The sequence below is a fragment of the Acipenser ruthenus genome, chromosome 15 (assembly GCF_902713425.1).
Source record: "Acipenser ruthenus chromosome 15, fAciRut3.2 maternal haplotype, whole genome shotgun sequence".
Lineage (NCBI taxonomy): Eukaryota > Metazoa > Chordata > Actinopteri > Acipenseriformes > Acipenseridae > Acipenser > Acipenser ruthenus.
In genome coordinates this window covers 26,858,918-26,879,547 of record NC_081203.1, presented here as the reverse complement: position 1 = coordinate 26,879,547, position 20,630 = coordinate 26,858,918, and the positions used below count along the sequence as shown (strand labels likewise).

The following is a 20,630-nucleotide window of genomic DNA, read 5'->3' as shown; positions in this document are numbered from 1 at the left end:
TAAAATTTCCATTTACTGCACTTTCACTGTATTATGTGATGATTCAGGACTAAACAAATTGCTCTGTACAGCTGTTATATGTAAATGTATTGGAACTCAGCCATCCTTCAAAATAATCTGCAACTATGAAAACACCTGGATGATTTTTGTTCTTTCGGCACAATGCTCTTTATACCTGCCTCACTGCTAATCTCACGACCAATCAGGATCCTAGTAGAGCAGTCTTTATCCCACAGGTAGAGTCCCTCTATAGGGTATATGAATCTTGACGATTGCTAAACAGCTACATACATTTCAATCTACCTAAAGCCATCCAGTGCAAAAATATGTTTGGTTTATAACAGCGTTATAATAACTGACCATGTCCTCGTCTTCAGTTTGGGTTTATGTTAATTGGCACTGAATCCTTGAGACAGTATTAGAATGTGAGGCTCCTGATGTAAGGGTGGGTGTGATGTATGAGTGCTAAACGTACTTCTTTAACTGTGAGGTCCTGAAGCTGTATTTTTAACTTTGTGAGCAAGCATATTTAATTTCCAGTCAACAGCCACTTTATTCACAAGAATTTCTCTATCATGAAAAAGAGATGCATAATTGAATATCATTTTAATTAGCTATTTCTAATGAATACATAACATAAATAAATATAGATCTGCGCATGTAGTGTGTATATAATGTATTCAGAATGTAATGAGTAGAGATATGATTTTGGATATGGGGGTAAAGATGACACTACGGGTGAATGAACATATTATGCCAGTTAAAACTCCTTGGGATTGGTTTGCAATAACAAACAACTCAAAACTTTATCTTAGTGAAAAGACTTTATGGCCAGAATTATTTTTTTTTGTATCTGTTTAGAGCCCTTTTAGGCAGACAAACAGTTTCAACAACAGCAGCAGCAGCAGCTGCCACTCCCTGCACAGCAATGTATTTATTTCATGAAGTTGAAAGTACACAGAAGCATGTCACAACAGGAATTAATAGGAGGTAGATCTGAAGCCCACCAGCGTCCACGCTCCAGTATCTCTACTGACTCGCTAATTGAGGCAGGTAAGTGAGCACATCCTCAGTTTGTGTCCCTGAGCATCAGGCTACCGGAAGGTGGCCTAGTGGCTCCCTGCACAGAGAGTAGAATCGTGGAGAGAGCTGGAAGGTGCTGGGGGTGCAGGATGAGGAAGTGAACAAAGTGACCAACAACGCAGGGAGCAACAGGGGCAGTGTTGCAGGGGGGCAGGTTAATAGTTACACTACTTGTATTTGGAGGTTGGGCATGATTTGAGAGCTCTATTTCCACATTGGGTGCTGTAAGCTTCTATAAATTCCCCAGGAATTGCAGAAAAGGAGCAATGATTCAAAGAAAAACAAGATGATTGAATCCAACTAGAATTGCAAAAATGATTATATAAAACAATCACCGGAATAAAGGTCTAAATAGCATGTATTTTTTTTTTCTTTAAGGGGTGTAAAAAACATTTAATCCTAGGGTTAGACTACAATAACAGTATGGGCACACAATTCATTTGTGCTTCCTTCAGAGCTACCTACCGACTGTCAATTTCTGGAGTTCGGATTAAAATGTAAACCTTTCTAGGTTTAACAACGTGAACCTTGGATATTGTTTTTAAATGCAATAATATTAAATAGCGTGACTGTATTAAATATGAGTTAAATGTATACAGGGCTAATGTTCATTTTCAGAAACCAAATATCTGTATTCTGTAAAAAAAACAGGGTTGAAATAAATCTTTCAGTCTGCCCCAATAATCTTACAATATATTTGCAGCCTAAATATTTTTTAAATGTCCAAGAGCTATGAGGGGGAGATGAAGTCCTTCTATTTTTACCCTTAAATGGATCATCAGTCTGGGACTCATTTGTCACAGATGAATATCACTTCCATCACTGATCTAGAATCCCATCCATCAGCCTGTTACTGCCACACACAGGCTCATTTCAGCCCCATTTACAGTAGTGAAGTTATTATAGGGCAAGACAGGTCCCCACAGATTTTCATTTGAGATCCATTATGGTATGTTGTAAGCTATCATTGTAATGTGTATCACATACTGCTAGGGTCATTTACAAACTACCAAAGGGTTACCAAATAATGTCTAATTATATAGCAATGATTTTCTTCATGAAACCTCACAATCTCATGTGGTGGCACAGTTAACTGTTCAACTGAATGCCACCAGTTAGTTATTAGTTATTATTATTATTATTATTATTATTATTATTATTATTATTATTATTATTATTAATATTATTATTATTAATCTAACTTTTTAAAACAAAGGGCTGACCCTATATATATATTTAAATAAACAGCTGCCCAGTTACCCTGTTCCTCCTAAAACAAATTTGTTATCAAGAACAAAACTGTCTGCCCCTTTGACCCAGGCCTACAGATTGCTGACATCACATGTCATTCATCACACCTCTGGTTTTATGCTGACATTTCACTCTTACAATATTGTCAAACTAGAGACTTGAGGAATACTACTTTGTGTCATTTAAAAACAGAAATTCCTCAGTGTATTTTTTAAGACAATGAGTAAGTATTTTAGTTATTTATAATTTAGACTTCTGACAATTTTTTTTTTTTTTTAAATGCAATGACCACCACCATTGTGTGTTATCTGAACAGATATGTTTTGAGCTCTCCTCCATATTTAGCTCACAGCTGAACTAGACATATGCTGGATTCTTAGATCTTGATTGTATTGAGGCAGGAGACCTATTTTCTTGGGGTTAATGAAAATAAATGTGATATTTTCAGTGCTAAAAGTACAGCTGAATACTCATCAGAGGGTCGCTGTGGGGTCTACAAAGGAGAAATAGTGTGACAAACTATGCATTAAAATAGAACTTAAAACAATACATGATTCAGTCATTTAAACTGCAACTCATTAAATTAGAATCTAGCACACATGCATATCCTCATAAATGATTCAAAAGTGTTCATTTACAGTGTTTGTTTTTCTAAGAGAAGCACCATTAATTACTCTCACTTAACAGTGTATTATCCAGAGTTTTAATTACTTCTTTCTTGTAAAACAACCTTGCCAAATTAAGATATATTATTTAGAATTAATTTAATAAATGCATTGGGATGCTTACTAAGACTTATTTTGAATGTTGCAATAAAATCATATTTTTTAAGGAATAACTTTTTTATGAGTGTGGGCTATTTTAGAGCCTTATATGACTATAAAATATGCAGTAAGACCTCACGCTTAGCAGAATACCGGGGAGGCCCACACTGTAGGCACCTCACCCCCTGCAACCACAGGTTCATAAAAAAGACAAGTATGTCATGGTGGAGTTTCTTAAGGATGCCATCCACAATGCATGTCCTCTGAGCTCCAGGTTTGTGCAATATGCCCCAGCAGACCTTGGGATGCAATGATATACAGTATAGGCTAGGAACACAGTAAATTACAGAGTCAGATGCATGACTGTGCCATTAAACCAACACTTTTGTGACATGAAACACCCTAAATACTGTTCAGGTATAAAATAAGGGGGTTGATCACTGGATAAGTGGATTTTTAAAAGCATAAATGTGCTTTGCTTTTGTATTTCCACTAACCGTTACGTTCTGTATTTCATATAGATAAGTTAAATAGTGTAAGCAGTCTGCACAAAATGTGATTTCTTTGTTTAGTTCCAGTTCCTTTATCAGCAGAGATTTACTCGATAAAAGTTACCAAGGTTAAGCACTACTTCAGTATATTAGAACAGTCTTCTGTTCATCCCTAAAATTAACTGGAATGTGGGTTATGTTTTATCACAACAGGGGGGTATCAAGGTGGCTACAACAAAGTTGATCAACTTCACTCAGCCTGTCTATGAAAAAGGGTTTTCCAACTGCATAAAAAAAACAGACTGTATAACCTTTTTTTTGGACAAACTTGACTTATGCTGAGATAGGCGTTTGCCAGACCAGATCAAATTGCTGCCACTTTAGTGCTGTTACATCATATCCTTGGGTGATTTATTCTGACTGGTGACCTGTTCACTTATTTTCGGTCTGACTATTTAAAACAGGGGTATTGATCTCTAAGCATGTCTTAATCTCCTTGTGTTTCAAATCCCCTTTCAGAGTTCTTCTAATATTTGCATATTTAAGGGGGGGTTTTTTCTTCTTTTTTGTTCTGGAAGCTGGTGTCATATTTTCTTTCTAAACCCAGCCCCTTCATTTCCTCCTGCAAACTCTTGCTAGCATTGTGGTCCAGTGGTTAAAGTCCAGGGCTTGTAACCAGAACGTCACTGGTTCAAATCCCACACTGACTGACTCACTGTATGACCCTGAGCAAGTCACTTAACCTCCTTGTGCTCCATCCTGCTGATGAGATGTTAAATCAGTGTCCTATTGTAAGTGACTCTGCATATAATGCACAATTCACAGCCTATCTCTGTAAAGCGCTTTGTGATGGTGGTCCACTATGAATGGCGCTATATAAAAATAAAGATATTACATTCTAGAAATAGTAAATTAAGGGAAAAATAAAATACATTTATGGGCATCAAAAGCAACCCACAATTGTAAGACTCTAGAATAGGTAAGAAGAAGGTTTGTGTAGTAATCCTAATTGAAATTTTGAAGATACTGAGAAAGACAAAACATTTGTCACTGAATTTATTATATTACTACATATACCACCACTGAATGTTTTATATTGTAGTTACAGATGATATAAGAAGGCACTGTTCATAAGCATTTTATTTACAAATAAGTAAGTTTGCATAGTTATCAGCATAGTTCTTACCTTCAGCTGTACTAAATACACATCCACGTGTTTATTCTCTGCATCTTGCTGGACGGAGTGGGTGAGGTCCCGGACTCTCTCAGTGGTCATCCGCAGCCACGTTTCTATTTCAGGGAGGTGCAGGACCACCTTCCAGTCTGCCCCTGTGTGGAGAGGAGGAGGCTTCTCGTAGCGCTGCCCAGAGTCAGCTTCCTTCACCTGCCTCTCCTCCTCCCCCTCCTCCCCCTGCCCCCTCGGCTCCACTACAGGAGTCATGGTCAAGATCATTGGTGATGCTGGGTCGGTAGCCATCGGAGACACTGCAATACTCATGACGAAATGGGCTAGATCCTGGCAACAATCCCTTCTGGTTCAGCTGTGAACATAAAATGGCACAGCACTGATATTAAGGAGCAGTTTAATTGATGAAGCGCAAAACCATCAGGGTAATTTCAGATGCAAATCCACCCAACACATGCTTTCATGCTCTACTTGCAAGTCAACTGGTTATCTTATTTTAGTCATGGTTTTGGTCATTTTAGAGAGATTTTCAACTGCATTTAATTTATAAAGAAGACAAAAAACATCCTTCTGATTGAAAATCACTTCTAAGTGATATAATTTAAACCTCCCCCTCTCATTATAGGAAATTGCTTGCTAGATGACCCATAAATAATAAATCTCTGTGGAACAACATGCCCAGAGATATTAGGGATTCATTTTTTTTACATCAACACGGAACAACCATTTGTTTTTCTTAAAAGAAACTACAGGCATCCAGGCAAAGAAACATTTTAGGCATCTTAAGGTGATTCAATATGAAAGTGTACCACATAAATTGCAGTGAGTTATACCATTTGAGGCAAACCCTTACACATTTCTATTTTATACAGTACACAGTATATAAAGTATATCTTTAATTTTCTCCCACTCTGCTTTCAAATGTTTCATTTTTAATTCCTTGTTATCTAGCTTTCATATCATTAACAAATCATTTGCTTCAAACAGTAAAATGCCCTTCTCTTGTCTCAAGAAAAATATAAGCATTCATTTTATGACGTGGATATTACAACAGAAAGGGTGCTTACCCTGCTTGTGGATTATTTGTATTTTTTTACAGTTCAAATAAGTACAAACGTAAACCAGTACAGTGAATTATGAAGTATAAAAAAAGGCTTCCAGTAAACCTTTTTAGGAAAATGTTAAAGGTTTTATGTGTAGTAGCTTTTACATGACAAAAATATTTCTTATTGGTAAGGTTAGGTTTTGTGTTGATACCACTGTAAGCTCTTTTAATGAATAGACCCCATTTAGGCGAATTAGCTGCATATAATCTTACAGAAATGCAAAATCATAACAAGGGTAACAGAAAGTAAACCATTTCTAGGTCTCCTCTGTTCCAGAAACAAATGTGTAATGTTTGTACTGTAAACTAAACTAAATTTGTTTTGGATATGTGTTGTGCTTTACAAAAGCCAATGGCAATTATACAAGTTTCACAATACTGGAATACACATGCGCCTCAATATAAATGTAATATACTGTATGTATTTATAAATATATCCATGTATAGAGTGTAGAATGGGCTTTATTAACAGTAGTTGTATGTATCTGTGTGATTAGGATATGCTTGGCTCTGCTACAGTACACGTGTAAGCACATCTCCAGTACAGCTTTGCATGGAAAGTTCAAGATAGAAGTTATTTATGGGTGATTGCTGCATGTATATTATGTGGTGCCCATTTTCAAACTAATAACACAGCTACTTACTGTACACAGCCCTAATAATTAAAAAGTATTGGTATTATAATTCCACTCTGCAATGTCAAACTGAAACAGATTAGATAGGCTAGGGGACTTCTTCAGTTTGAGAGCCAGTGAAGAAGGAAGCAATAATTCAGTTTAAAAATACTCTACGGGGCAATGCTGAAATATAAATGTGTATTTTAAAAGAAAAACAAAATACATGGTACAGCACAGAATAGGCTACTGTAAAAACAACACACTGCTGTGATTTTTAAAACATTATACATACATACATTTTTCAATGATCTGAAACCCATGTATTATTATGTTTTATGTCTTCAAGGATATTTCTTTTGTGCTCAGTGGTCAATGGCATACTGTTTTGAAGCCTACTGTCTGTCTGTTGTGAATGCTACACTGTAGTGTAGAGGATATAGTTCCAAACCCTTCAATTTACTCAATATAGGCTGTACATTTTTTTCACAGCATTTATTTATTTTGTAGACACTGACAAATTGTAAAACAAATCAACTCCCCTCAACTCCACTGTGTGAAGATGAGATATCAGTGTCTAGTATGTGAAAGCTATATTTTCATTGCTCCTTTGTCATTTCTATAGTGAATAAAGTTTGTTTTAGGGATCCTAAATATGCTGGGTTATGAAAAATGTCTATGTTGCCATCCTATACAAACATGAGGGATCTACCACCAGGGTTAAACAAAACCAATGGAAATCAATTAATCACCCCGAATAAAAAATAAACAACTTACAAAAATAAACAGAGAAACTAAAACCCTAAAATATAATAGTCCCGTTTTGAAATATTCAGTTCTCAACTCATCTGTATTTTTGTTTTCAGTGCTGTAAAAAAAAAAATCACCTCTACATGTCCTTATCAAAATACCCCTATAGTGTGTCCAAGTACCACTAAATATAGAACACTAACCAACACAGTTGTAGCATATATAACCCACTCTGAATCACTGCGGGAATATCCTGAACAATACTTAATTGCATGCAGTACTGTTAGCTCTTTTTTAGCAGTAACTTGGATAAATACATTAGACTGCTTTTCCTAATTTAATAATAATAATAATTAAAATATCTCTATTAAATATGAAGTACATGCTGTGTATTACTAGCAAAGTCCGGAGGGCCCTGTCATGAAAATGCAGCTTGTTACAGTGGATAAGCCACTAAAATCAGACTACCGGAAAGCTTGCCATTAGTCTGATATCAATGACTTATTAATATAACAAATGTACCATTTTCATGAAATGGCCCCTTAGTAGCCAATAATCATTTTTTCAATATACTTTTAATAAGTTGTACTTCTAGGAGACCAGAGTCATTGTATCTGTAAAGGTGTAATTCACACATTTGACTGTACATGTTGCCTTAGCAGCATTCTACTGTCTCCAGTTGAGCCAGGCCTGCTTGCTTAATTAATTCCACCTGGGTCCGTGTGAACAGACGCACTGTGCTGCTCCTGCACAGCCTGCTGCTTTTGTTCCACCTCTGTACGGCTTTTTGTGTCATTTGTTATTATTTCACTGCCTTCCACATCGATGAGCTATCATTTTACAAAAACAGACTGCAGTTCACAGGATAACTCAATGTCTGATAATGATCTTTATGGAAGAGGGCAGCAGTGGTTGGGGTACTCCTACACAAGTGCTCAGTATAGGCTAATATATTCACAGGAATGGGCTTTCAAACCTGCTGACCCCACCAACATTATATCAAAGCAGCGGAACCTGCTGGCTAACTTTGCAACGATGTGGGTAACACAACATCCCTTTTCCTTTCATGATACAATGCAGGTATAAATTAATAGGTATTAATTAATATTATACTTTCTATATGGTGACATAAATAAACTAAAACAGCCCTATTTTTTTACAACATGTATGTTCATGAATCATGATATAAACAAAATAAATCACATACCACACAAGAGTTCCATAGTTCATAGTACAGTCACTATGCAGTTATTTCCAATTCCCCAAAGGAGATCCACAGTTATAAATCCTGTAGATAATACTTTCATTGCAGACCCAGGCCTTTTAAATCCTTGCTTATTTGTATTAGAAAACCACAAAGGAAACAGAAGCCAGTAATGCATCAGGTAATGATGGGCAGAGGTTATTCTCTTCCTTTCCCTTCAAGGAGAGCTGCAACATCACTCTGCACTTGTCCCTAATGTCAGCTCAGGATGGACAAGCCCCTCCCCTTGCTGTTCCCTTCCCCCCACTCTCTGTAAGGCAGCCAAGTGCATGCCTGTGAGATCCAGGATTCTGCAGGCAGGAAAAAGCTTGGTACCATTCAATGTTTCCCAGGAAAGATTCTGAATGCTTATTTTTTAACCTAGAAATCTAGGGCAGATGTATATATTATACATGACTTAAAGACAGCCATGACCTAATCAGAACAATTTGGATATTTAATGATTACATTCAATTATGTGTTTAGAAATCAGCATATGCAACACATTCAGTATTCATGTGCTATATAACACTGTTATGTTTATTTGTTCTGTTTAAAGTGTAGTCTAAAACAATTAAAATAAGCACGAAACCTGTTTGAAAAGATTTGTGTTTACATTTTAAACATTTGTATCTTAACAGAAATACTATATTTGTTATTCTGGTATTTCCTCTTCAAATGTAAGTACAATTGTAAAAATCACACACTGATACTATTGCAGGTTATCCAACTTTGGAACGCCCAATCATTTTGTCTTCAACAAGTCACGTGATTACATAATTCCAAGCAACCAGAAATCATTACAAATTAAATACCCAAGCTGAATGAAACTAGATTACTTTCCTATGACCTGTGGTTCATTCTCAACCAAAGAAAAGGGAGACAAACATAACAAATGACACTGCATTTCACAATTATCTTTTAGTCCTTTAAATTGTTATATTAAACGATTTATAGATTTGTATTAAATGCACATATGGTGTACATTATGTAGTGATCTCTAAGCTTTAAATGTGTAGAGCAGCTTCAAATGTCTTTCCCCAGCTGCCATTGCTTGTGTGGTTTTAAGTATGGAAACAAGTAACACTGATGTAGAGAGGGATTCATATATGAATTGTAATATTGTAAATATGGATATGTGGAGAATAATAATAACAGTGTCTTATATAATAATAAAAATCTGCATGCAAATAAATCAGTAGATTATAATTTAAGTCTGAAGTATGTAACATAAAAGTATATTAATGGCTTCTGACAGATGGCTAACATTCCAAATACTTTCAGTGGAAAAACGTTGCACTGAACAACCCATTTCTTTCAACAATAACAAGACCGTTTTAATGGCCTCGGTATGCTGATAAAAATCAGGTTCAGATAAACACAGATTCATTAAGTATATAGACAATACAATAGGTCAGCTTTCATCAAAGCTGCGGGCCATCGCTCCAGTTAATGTTAATGAGCTCTGCTCCCTGCTAACAGGCAGAATTATTATGAAACTATAGCCCAGGATCCAACCTGACAATCCAACATCACTATTCTATACACATTCCTGCTTCAATTTGAAAATAAAAACTGGTACTGATACACCACCCCCAAAAAACTGCAGTAGTACTGTGAATAATAATATCACATATTTATTCACCTTTAAACACCCTGAGCACAACTTACAGAATGCAACATAGACACACTGACAGATCAGATTCTTTTTAGAAACATCATGACCCACATCACTTCTATTTTTGGTGTATGGCTTACATTCTAAGGGTTCTGTAAAAATGAGATAACACTGCGAACTAATGATGTATTTATCTAAATCCATTCCAACCAGGTGAGTGCATTGCAAGGAAGCAAAGCCAAATCCATAAATGGACCTAAAGTACGCATAGGGATATCCACTTAAGAAAAGACTGTAATAAATACTGAACATAGCTTAACAGTTGTTAAAGAGCTACTGTACAAACACCAACATATTCCATACCAATCAGCCAATCCTTTTATTTCACTTACTAAATGTTAAACTACAATACAAATAGTACAATACAGTGCGTACAATATTTGGTTTGAAACCTTTTTAATTTGAATGAAAATCTGAAAAAACGAGTAATGGAACAGATAACCCTTTATGAACAATGCCATGTATTAATATTCATATTCATTACTGTATATTTCAAAAGGAATTAAAAAAATAGATAAATATAATTGAAGTGTGCTGGCAGTTATAAAATCCCTTGCTCAAAATGTAGGGTTAAACCCTTTGATCCAATGATAAGTCAAATTGTTAGATACATCTGGTTTTGTAAGTACCATCATCGAGCATTGTACAATGCAACAGAATACAGTATACTGTTTCAGAAAAGGGTTTGTGGAAAATGCCAAGCAGAGCAGTCTTTATTCTTTATGCCTAAATTATTTGAACTAAAAGTCCAAATTTATTCAAATGGATGCTGTGTTCACTTTATCCTTATATATTCAGTGTTTAGTTTCAGCATTAAGACTGTGGATAAAAGGATCTGTACTCCAAATTCACCAGCTTCTTACTAGCTCTGGACAGTATGGGTTAAATCAAGTTAATCCACACTATCTTGGAGGAACGTGCCATCTTACCTAACCCTCTATCTCCTTCTGACATGCTGTACTGTCACACCCAAACTGGAATTAATACTGAGTCCGTCCACACAACGCATGTACAGACAAAAGGAAGGTGCCCACAAGGGCTTTGTTTGACCAACATATTATTACATTTGAGCCAGCAAGCAGCTCAGCAGGTAATCTAAACTCTTAATCGTTATGCCAGTACGGCCATGGAGAGATTAGCAAATAAAGTATAACTGGCACGTGTTAAAACCCTTGCTCCCCAGCAGAAACATGTACACAGTACATACTGAAGAGAAGAGTGACCATCTTAACAGGGCATCCATTCAAAGCAGTCTTTAATTAATGCTTTAATTCACTTTTTACAGGAATACAATTCTATGTTAATGTTCCAAAAGTGAGACAAAAACAACTTCAAAATGACTGATGTTTTTACCCTTAAAAAAAAACAGCTTACTAAAGACTGGACACTTTGAAGAAATGTCCCTTATGCCATTCACGAAACCTCCAGAAATTACCACTAGGATACCATGAAAAAAAAATGTGCAGAAATTCTAGCAGAACCTTTTGTAAACCAATACATTACCAGCAATGGCACCTCAGTGGATTTTGGGAAAGTAATGGTGAGTAGTACCATGGCCCTGCAATGGATTGCCAATATGTACAGGTTCATACTACTATGATACAATCTATTAATGTTATTGTACCACCATGGTACCATTCTACCCATGAATCATAACATTGAAGCTACCACGGTGCTAGACCATAGTACAGAGCCCTTACATTGCCATAGCAGATCCACAGCACTGATACTCACACAAGATATAAGGTTATCACAAAAGGGTGTCCTTTCTGTATTGTTTATCAAAAGCCCCACTATAAATTGCACAAAATAAAATATAAATATAAAATATATAAGATGAAAATATTTAGGTTTATACAGCCTAATACACAAAGGTTACATTATTTCCAGAAAATGTCTTCTTTTTACACGTAGCTTGAATATTTAGCAAATGCAGTTAACTATGACAAAATGTATAAATACGTTTGGCAAATAATTTGATCACATATTTAAATGATCACATAACCAAATTGAATCAGAATGTCTGGGAATTGTCATCAATGCTCAGTTTTCATTTCTGTCCATAATATAATTAAAGGCAGTATATAGACTGGATATATGATATACCTGAAGAGTTAATAAATACTGCAACTATACCTGGTGTAATCATATACAGAATTGAATGTGTTACTCTGTTTCATTAGCAGCACAATAGGAAGCATATGAACATCCTCATCAGTATGTAAATGCCCAGCTAGGAGATTTACTGTAATTATTGCCAAATTGAAATGCGAGTTATCAATGCAAAAGCAAAATGGCTCTTGTCCAATTAGTGCCTTACATAGTCTCCATACCAGAACAGTATAATTGCTTTTATTTTAGTACTGCTGTGAATTATTTCTGAAGCACTCATTCTTCTAAAATGCAAGGCTATTGTACTTAGATCATTTGCTTCCCTATGCTGAATCCCACAGGGGGGACACAGTACGATTCAAATTCTCATAATACCTTCACATTCGCGATCACCCTAATTTATCATCAAGTGCAAATTTACCCGTTCAGAAATCTACTCGGCAGATACAAAATGCTACAGTCAAGATCTTAAAGCGTCATTTTTTATGTCTCCTATTCCAAACTATCACCAACTGGACTTGCGTGCTTTTTCTGTAAAGATAACACAACCCCCAGGCAGCCATAAAGACATTATATTATTGGTCCGGCTTTCTATCAATCACAGTGAGTCACCCACTTCCAGAAGAAAAACGACTACAATTAAACAGAAGTACAGTAGATCGCAGAAGATCACCCATCTTAATGTATTTCTAATACTTTTATTACTACATTCGTGATAAAAACATTGTTAATCACTTATATCAACTGCACTTTCATGATTAGTGAATAATGACCCTAAAAATTAACCGACTTCAGCAGTGGTAGTGCAAGCGAATCCATCTCTGACAATCCTGTGCCCCAGAAGCTCATGAGATCACATTACATCCCAGTTAATATGAGTCAGGATGAGAACTGCTCTTGTGTTGTTGAGTCAAGCATTTAAACACAGCCGCACCCCATCCTCATCCAGCCTCTCCCTACAGGAGCCACAATAGATTGTGTTCAATACGTCTGCTGAGTGTCAACAGCACAGCAAGGCATACATACCCAAACAACAGTCATGGGTTTAGCACTAGCTTGGAAACAAATCTAATCAAATCCCAGAATTGCCTTCTTCCAGAATTGTAAAATCTATATTCAGTCCAACCAAACTGAAAATTCTGTGACTAAAGTCAAATCCCCTTTAAGATGTTAGTTTACCTTTTATTTCAATGGTGGTTTTGCAACAGAGTAACACCCACCACCTGGTGGCCACATACAGTCTTTGTAACAAAAGCTTTGCATGGTTTTTAACCAATAACAAAACGTGCAATCCAAATGAGCTTTGGTATAAGTCTTTCTTTAAAAGTATAACAAGAAGCAGACTTTATAATTTAAACATTATTTAAAAATATGCAGACAATTTGCGGTTAATCATTTAATTATGGATCTTCAAACTAGAAAAAGGTCATTTTCTCTTTAAGAGACAAGAAACAAGAAATGGGTCAATTTGTTAATAATGGCTGTGAATGGAAAGAAGCTTGTATCATACATTTCCTGTGATATCATTTCTAATCTGCTATTTCTGCTATTGTAGTAATACAAGCTTTGTAAAAAGCACTTCTGTGGTACCAGTAATTACTACAAGATGACTAAAATCAATGCTTTTTATTTGCTTCTTGGAATAATGTGACTATGACATCATCAACTGAGTAGATTCTGCTGGAAACAATGTCGGCAGTATATTCACAAGGGACTCTTCCAACTGACTATGAATAATGCATTGTTATAAATCAAGTAAGCACATGTATTTGTGTAAGACACTGCTTTTTAAAAAAAGATATTGGTATGAGGGCACAACATCTAAATGAAAACATTGTTGGATTTAAAAAGTGTATCACAGAGTATTAGTGAAGTTAACCCTTTCATAATTTTAATAACATGTGCCCGTGTTCAATCTTCTTTATGGATGCCCATCCTTTTTGATGACTAAACCAATAAATACACACAGAGAATTATTTTACTGGAAACAATGCTGAGGTTATGATTGTAGTCTGCAATGCACCATAGTAAAAATACTAGGATGAGACAGTAGACTAATGTATTTTACCATGACTCAGGTCAAGAGTGAAAAGAGATTTACGGTTTCAGCTGAGGCCCTATGAACCAAAGGTCCAAAGACCCCAAGTAATATTTCGATAACAAAAATATTACATTTAAAGTATGGAATGTCTGTAAATAATGAAACTGCAGTTTATAACTTGTTGTATAATCCATTACTTTTGCATTTTACATAGGGTGGGTGGACCTTGTGGGCTTACAAAAATCTATGCAATGCCAGTGATCTAGGCTCGGACTGTAGAGGTGTAAAATCTAATTTACAAAGTGGACAGTCACACATACTTACTTCCCCTACACTTTAACCATATCTAGCCATCTTTATTCACAAGAAGCTAATGAATATATTGTTCTTACATCCCAGGGTAGTGGTCCCCTCAGACCAGGGAGGTGCACTGGCTACAGAATCTATAAAATAAAAATACCAAAATGTGGTGTTCATTAGACTCAGCTTAAATCAATGTAACGCATCATTTCTACATCTGAAACCTTCAGTACATGTCTTCTGGTACCTACATGTCTCGCTACATTAGGAATTGTCCTCTTCCGATTTTGCACTGTTGTATCAGAGAATGTAATCTACGAAGTGATGGTAATACATATTACATTTCTTGGAATGTATTGTGTTATCTATATGAACGTTAAGTATAATTTAATTATAAATTATTATCGGGCAAACAAATGCCGAACAGCTCTTAATTGCCTTAGTGAATTAAAAAACAGTTTATCTCTTATAATAAATAATCCTCTCTAAAGTAGGACATATCTGAGCTCCAATATCTCCAGACAGATACGTTTGTCAGCATTTTGTTCTCTTGAACATGTTAGTTGTAGCCTTGAAACACATTCCTACCAATAGATTATTTCCATTTGTAAACCCATGCAAAACATGTACATCACAAGATGCATGCATGTTGGATTCCATATTTGCATTATGATGGCACTGAAAACAAACTAGGCTGAGCACATAGTGTAGTCTAGTGCTGGAGTGGCTACAATGTCATCTTCCAACAAGTATTAAAAAGCGCCATAACTAATATAGGCTAGAGCATGTGACAGGTGCTGCCCAGCATTTTCACTTGGAAGTTGTATGTATCGTGATTGGATGCTTTCACGAATTGTACCCAATCAGAGAGCTGCATGAAACTCTCACCAGAAAACCAAGGTCAAAATCAAAACACAACAGCAAACTGGTTGGTGCAGATATCAATGGATGGGGTAGGTGTTAAAGCAGTCCAGAGCTAGCTGGTGGGTCCCTGTTGGAAAGGAAAGAAACACTGCTTACAGTTCAAGTTTATTGTCCAAAAAAAAAAAACCTAGCCCCACCCTGACCCCCACAGCTTTAGCAGCAGTTCAATGTATTTTCAATTACTTTGAGATCTCCTTTCAAAGGGATCCCAGTGAAAAAAAAGTCACACAATCTGATTTGTCCATGTTGTCTGAAACATCTCATCAGTTTTATTTTTCTCTACATAATGTCTGACAAGCAGAAGAGATCCTACTGTTGACACAAAGAGCTCTGATAGTAAAAGAGATGATAAAAGGGAGACCAACAATAATCTGCCAATGAATTTACACTAAAATCACAAAATCATTTTTTAATATGTATTTATTTAAATTTCTGATTTTTTTTTTCAAAAGTTTGCTTAAAAAGAAATAGCATAATATTGTATGTTAAAACTCAAGCTTTTGAAACAACATGTACTCCTGAATTTGTGCAATGCAAATAACACTAGGGAATAGGAAATCAAGCGTTTGGATTTCGTGGGATTGTGTGCATCAATTTTTTTTAATACAATCTTATAATAATAAAAAAAAACTACTACGAGGCAAGTCCTTCTGTAATTTCAAACAATGTTCTGCATCTGACAGTGCAGTTTTCCTTGCTTCACATGTCCTTCATGTAACTATGCAGAAAATGTATGCTGATTAGTTGGATATTCTCTCACATAAAAACACAAATGGCTGGTTTCACAGACCCCAATTACCACTAGTCAGACTACCTAATGTTAGTTTAGGTAAGGTAGTCCATGATGTGCTAATGTGGGTCTGTGAAACCAGAGGTAAAATTATTCTGGACAACAGTGAGTCCTTCATGATGAGCACAATGAATACCATTTCTATTATTTATAGAGCGCCATTTTGCTCACATTTTCATCTTCATGGTATCCCCATTGTATTAATTTAAACAAATCCATGTCACAATATAAAAGCCAAAGGGCAATGAAGCCATCTGTATTCCTATCACAGCCTCCACGTACGTACGACCTTCTTCAATTCCTAGCAACAAAACAGTGCGACAGGCACGGCGGCATGCACGCTGGCTAGCCGACTGCTCCCTATGGGCCAGGCTCACACGCTGCGCTCACCGGTTTGAGGCTCTCTCTATTTTAGCTGTCAGTCGGATCCGACCATTTCCAGTGAGCACCACCTGAGGCACAGTCTGTGCTCCAGGGATGCTCCCTGTACTTTTCAATTATTAATAGAAAACTGATAATAGCTTGGCCATCCCTTTCCTCCAACACAACAGGGGACGCTTATTATAAGGCTGCATCAAATAATCCCATTCCTATGTATCACTCGCACAAAAGAAAAGATTTTTAGGTGTACGCTTTTGGTAGAAAGAGAAGCAATATAGTACCACTGAAATACGATATCACCCATTGATTGTTCAGCTCCCTGTTTACTGTACTAGGCCAGATGAGAAGTGTACCAGTCCTATTACTGTGCACTGTCTGTATCAGGTAAACAAGGCCTAAAAGGCTTGCATATCCCTTAGTAGCTACTAAAAGTCAATTTTCCGATTCGTATTTCTATTTAAAATCTACACAAACTAAGTCAGGAAGCAAAATTCTACCTATACTCCAGACAGTCATATAATCTGCCTCATAGATTACAATTAGGCGGAGTCATATAAAGACAGGCCTATAAGAAAAGATACTATAGTCTCTATTGCATTGGGGAAATGACTATGGTTTACATCATTTTAAAGATATATACATAGCATACATAGTATTTTTGACAAGTGTTCTGTTATTATTTTTTTTTTAATAAGAGTGAACCACCCCCCCCCCCAAGTTGATAATCCTTTTACTGTGAACTGCTGTTATTAACCACCTGCAATCTGTTTTTTAGTATCAACCTATTGTCGTCCCCCCCCCCCCCCCCCACACACTTTTCTCTAGAAAGTCCTACCGTCTTGTTCTTCTCAAGCAAACTAGAGCAAAGCCTTGCAGCAGCTACCAGAAGAAAATGACCACTCCCTGAGTGGAAAGCCAGTGTTCCTGAACAGATCTGCTTGTCACAGGAATGACTGACTAGGGCCTCCAGATAAACATGTGCCAAATGAGTGCCTACAGCAGGGTCTTTAACACAACACAAAAGGGGGCCAGGCGGTGAGCACTGTGCAGCCTGGGCCAAGGGGGAATTGACAAACAAAATACATTCATCAGCCTGCCAGACTGTCTTCAAAAGCTCTTCTATTGTAACTGCTTATATAGCTGACAAATACATAATTCTGCTTAGAAATACCCTCAACATTCACATATTTTTAAAAATGTAAAATCTCAAAAAAGCACGGACATACAGAGCAAATAAACAAATGTTTAAGGCAAGGCCTTAACTCCCCACGTCAGATACATCTGCAGGTGCTATGTAGATTTATATCCAATACAGTAAAATACAAACCTAACAGGCCCTATATTAGGGAAGTATGAGTGTATTTAGCTTTCAGGTATAAAACACAATTATTTATTTATTTATTTATTTATTTATTTTAAAAGGTGTAACCAATACAAGTCCTCTCAAAAAAGACCGGAACACGATTCACAGGACACACTACAACATGGATTTGGTAATGGAGATTCTGTGCCCTTATACAGTCCCACAATACCAATGCAGCTTTGAGCCATAATTTGAATTAAAACCAGTGATGCAAGAATAATTCACATATCATCGACAGCAGTTGAAAGAAATAATCAAAGCTCACATGGAAAAAAGCAGTCTTGCCACAGAATCAGGTCACTGTGCTGTGTAAATAGTTTTAGAAAGGTGGGTGGCTGCTGGCATAGTAATTAGCAAATGAGAATTGCTGAAAATCTCAACCAAGCTCCTACATCCCTGGAAATCATGAAATGGTTGTGAAAATAGAACAAATAACACTTTTTTTTTTTGTTGTTGTGATGCAAATTCTAGGCCTTTGTCTCAACCCCACTGTCTGCAGAAGGTATTTATGTATGCGACACCCACCTCCTCTAGCCCTTTACAATGCAAGAAAAAGCAGGAATGCCTCTATTAGCATTCATGACAACACTGGAACAAAGCCGCCAAGCCTCCAAACAGTGGAATAATGATATGAAAAAACTCACACACGGTTTAAATGTACATACCATTTCCCATGTTACTCCATTCTTCCTTTAGATGTTTCCAGTACATCTGTAGGATGCGATGCAAGGAGGTGCCTCACTTGACCCACTGCATGCCGCTGTTACATCAGTTTGGATGATGCAGCTCATTATGGGAAAGACTGTTGCCATGGAAACCAAGATGTGACATGCCTGCTGTTCTGCAGTGCTATTGGAGCGTGCAGTGGTCCTCCGGTGAGGTTCAGTGTCTCAGCTGGGCGTGGCTCAGTAACAGAGCACAGTAAAAGAGAAAACACAGCTCTCCTGTATTTTTAACATTGCGATTTCAATGCTGTGCTGCTGAATATTTATGAGATACTAACACTCCCTGCTTGTGTGGAAAAAAAAACAAACATATGCATAGAAGAAAATTTACTTTATATCAACATAAAGGGAAGCTGTATTCTTTAAATTACAAATGGAGAGCCACATCCATATTAAAAGAAGTGATAAAGAAGTCTTTAAACTGTATTTTTTTTCTATTAAGTGTGAGCAACATTATCAATGTTCCCTTTTTGTTGTGATGAAATTGTCGTTTGTTTCTTGCTAATTTTTCATTTTTGTTCAGGAGGCTAGACAGATTTTTCAAGCACAATCCTACAGTATATAATATTCTGTTGCTTTCTTGTATCTATTCACTTCTGAAGGTCACATGGTTTGATTGCAGCTAGAGTGAACCATGACACAGAAATTGATCGACAGGAATACTGTAGATAGCAGCATGTTTATACCCCCCCCCCCCCCCCCCCCCCCCTTGTTAAACTGCCTGGATATAAACACTATCAGTCTTTAAAGAACATCTTTAGACATCGTCATTATCGACTGACTTGACTATACACTATTTACAAAAAGTATTATTAGTGTAATCCTAACATATTTGTATCTGTTTAAGCATTATAGTAGTAGGTTACTAAATTTGCAAATTAATAGTTGTCAATTATTAAATTCACACGCTCATCTTTAAATATATTTGGTAATGTAAACTATAATTAGATCCAAAATGGAAAATTACCTATATAGTAACAGTATCCTGGGAGACAGTCAGCATGGTTTTAGGAAAGGGAGATCGTGTCTAACTAACCTGCTTGATTTTTTTGAGGATGCAACATCGACAATGGATAATTGCAAAGCATATGACATGGTTTATTTGGATTTCCAGAAAGCTTTTGACAAAGTCCTGCATAAAAGATTAATCCTGAAACTGAACGCAGTAGGGATTCAAGGAAATGCATGCACATGGATTAGGGAGTGGTTAACACGTAGAAAACAAAAAGTACTGATTAGAGGAGAAACCTCAAAATGGAGCGAGGTAACCAGTGGTGTACCACAGGGATCAGTATTAGGTTCTCTACACTACTATAATAAAGCCATCAAGATTAAATTCAAAATATTATAATGGCTTAGATTGTATCAAGCAGCTGTTACTGCTTGAATAATATATTATAGCAAAGTCTGCTTTTGGACAGCACCCGCAAAATACAAATACACAATGTGCAAGTTTATCAGTGCCCACTAGGTGACATTATTGAGCTACTAGGTACAGTACAGAAAAGTAGATAGCAAGTCAACCAACTGTCTATTGTAAATCTAGCTCTGAACAGATTATCTAAACCCCTACTCTGCCAGCACCCCCTGCGGGTGATGCCTGTCCATTTGCCTGTCTTGTTATCATTCTCTCTCTCTCTCTCTCTCTCCATATATATATATATACACTACCGTTCAAAAGTTTGGGGTCACTTAGAAATGTCCTTGTTTTCCATGAAAACATACATGAAATGAGTTTGAATAGGAAATATAGCAAAATGAATAGGGAATATAGTCATTGACAAGGTTAGAAATAATGATTTTTAATTGAAATAATAATTGTGTCCTTC

At 36.4% G+C, this 20,630-nt stretch overlaps 1 protein-coding gene across 2 annotated transcripts in view; it reads right to left on the bottom strand.

The window, feature by feature from the left end:
* Positions 1–18,885, bottom strand: part of LOC131697597 (A-kinase anchor protein 6-like) — a 111,473-nt gene extending 92,588 nt beyond the window's left edge. The window contains exons 1-2 of one of the 2 annotated variants that reach the window (XM_058987669.1): positions 18,742–18,885; positions 4,776–5,130 (exon numbers count right to left, since the gene is read on the bottom strand). In XM_058987669.1, coding sequence (XP_058843652.1) covers positions 4,776–5,087 — 312 coding nt within the window. In that variant the 5' untranslated portion in view covers positions 5,088–5,130; positions 18,742–18,885. Of the gene's footprint in view, positions 1–4,775; positions 5,131–8,451; positions 8,673–18,741 lie in introns of those variants that run through there. The other variant, XM_058987670.1, reaches the window with a different exon arrangement.
* Positions 18,886–20,630: the final 1,745 nt, after the last annotated feature.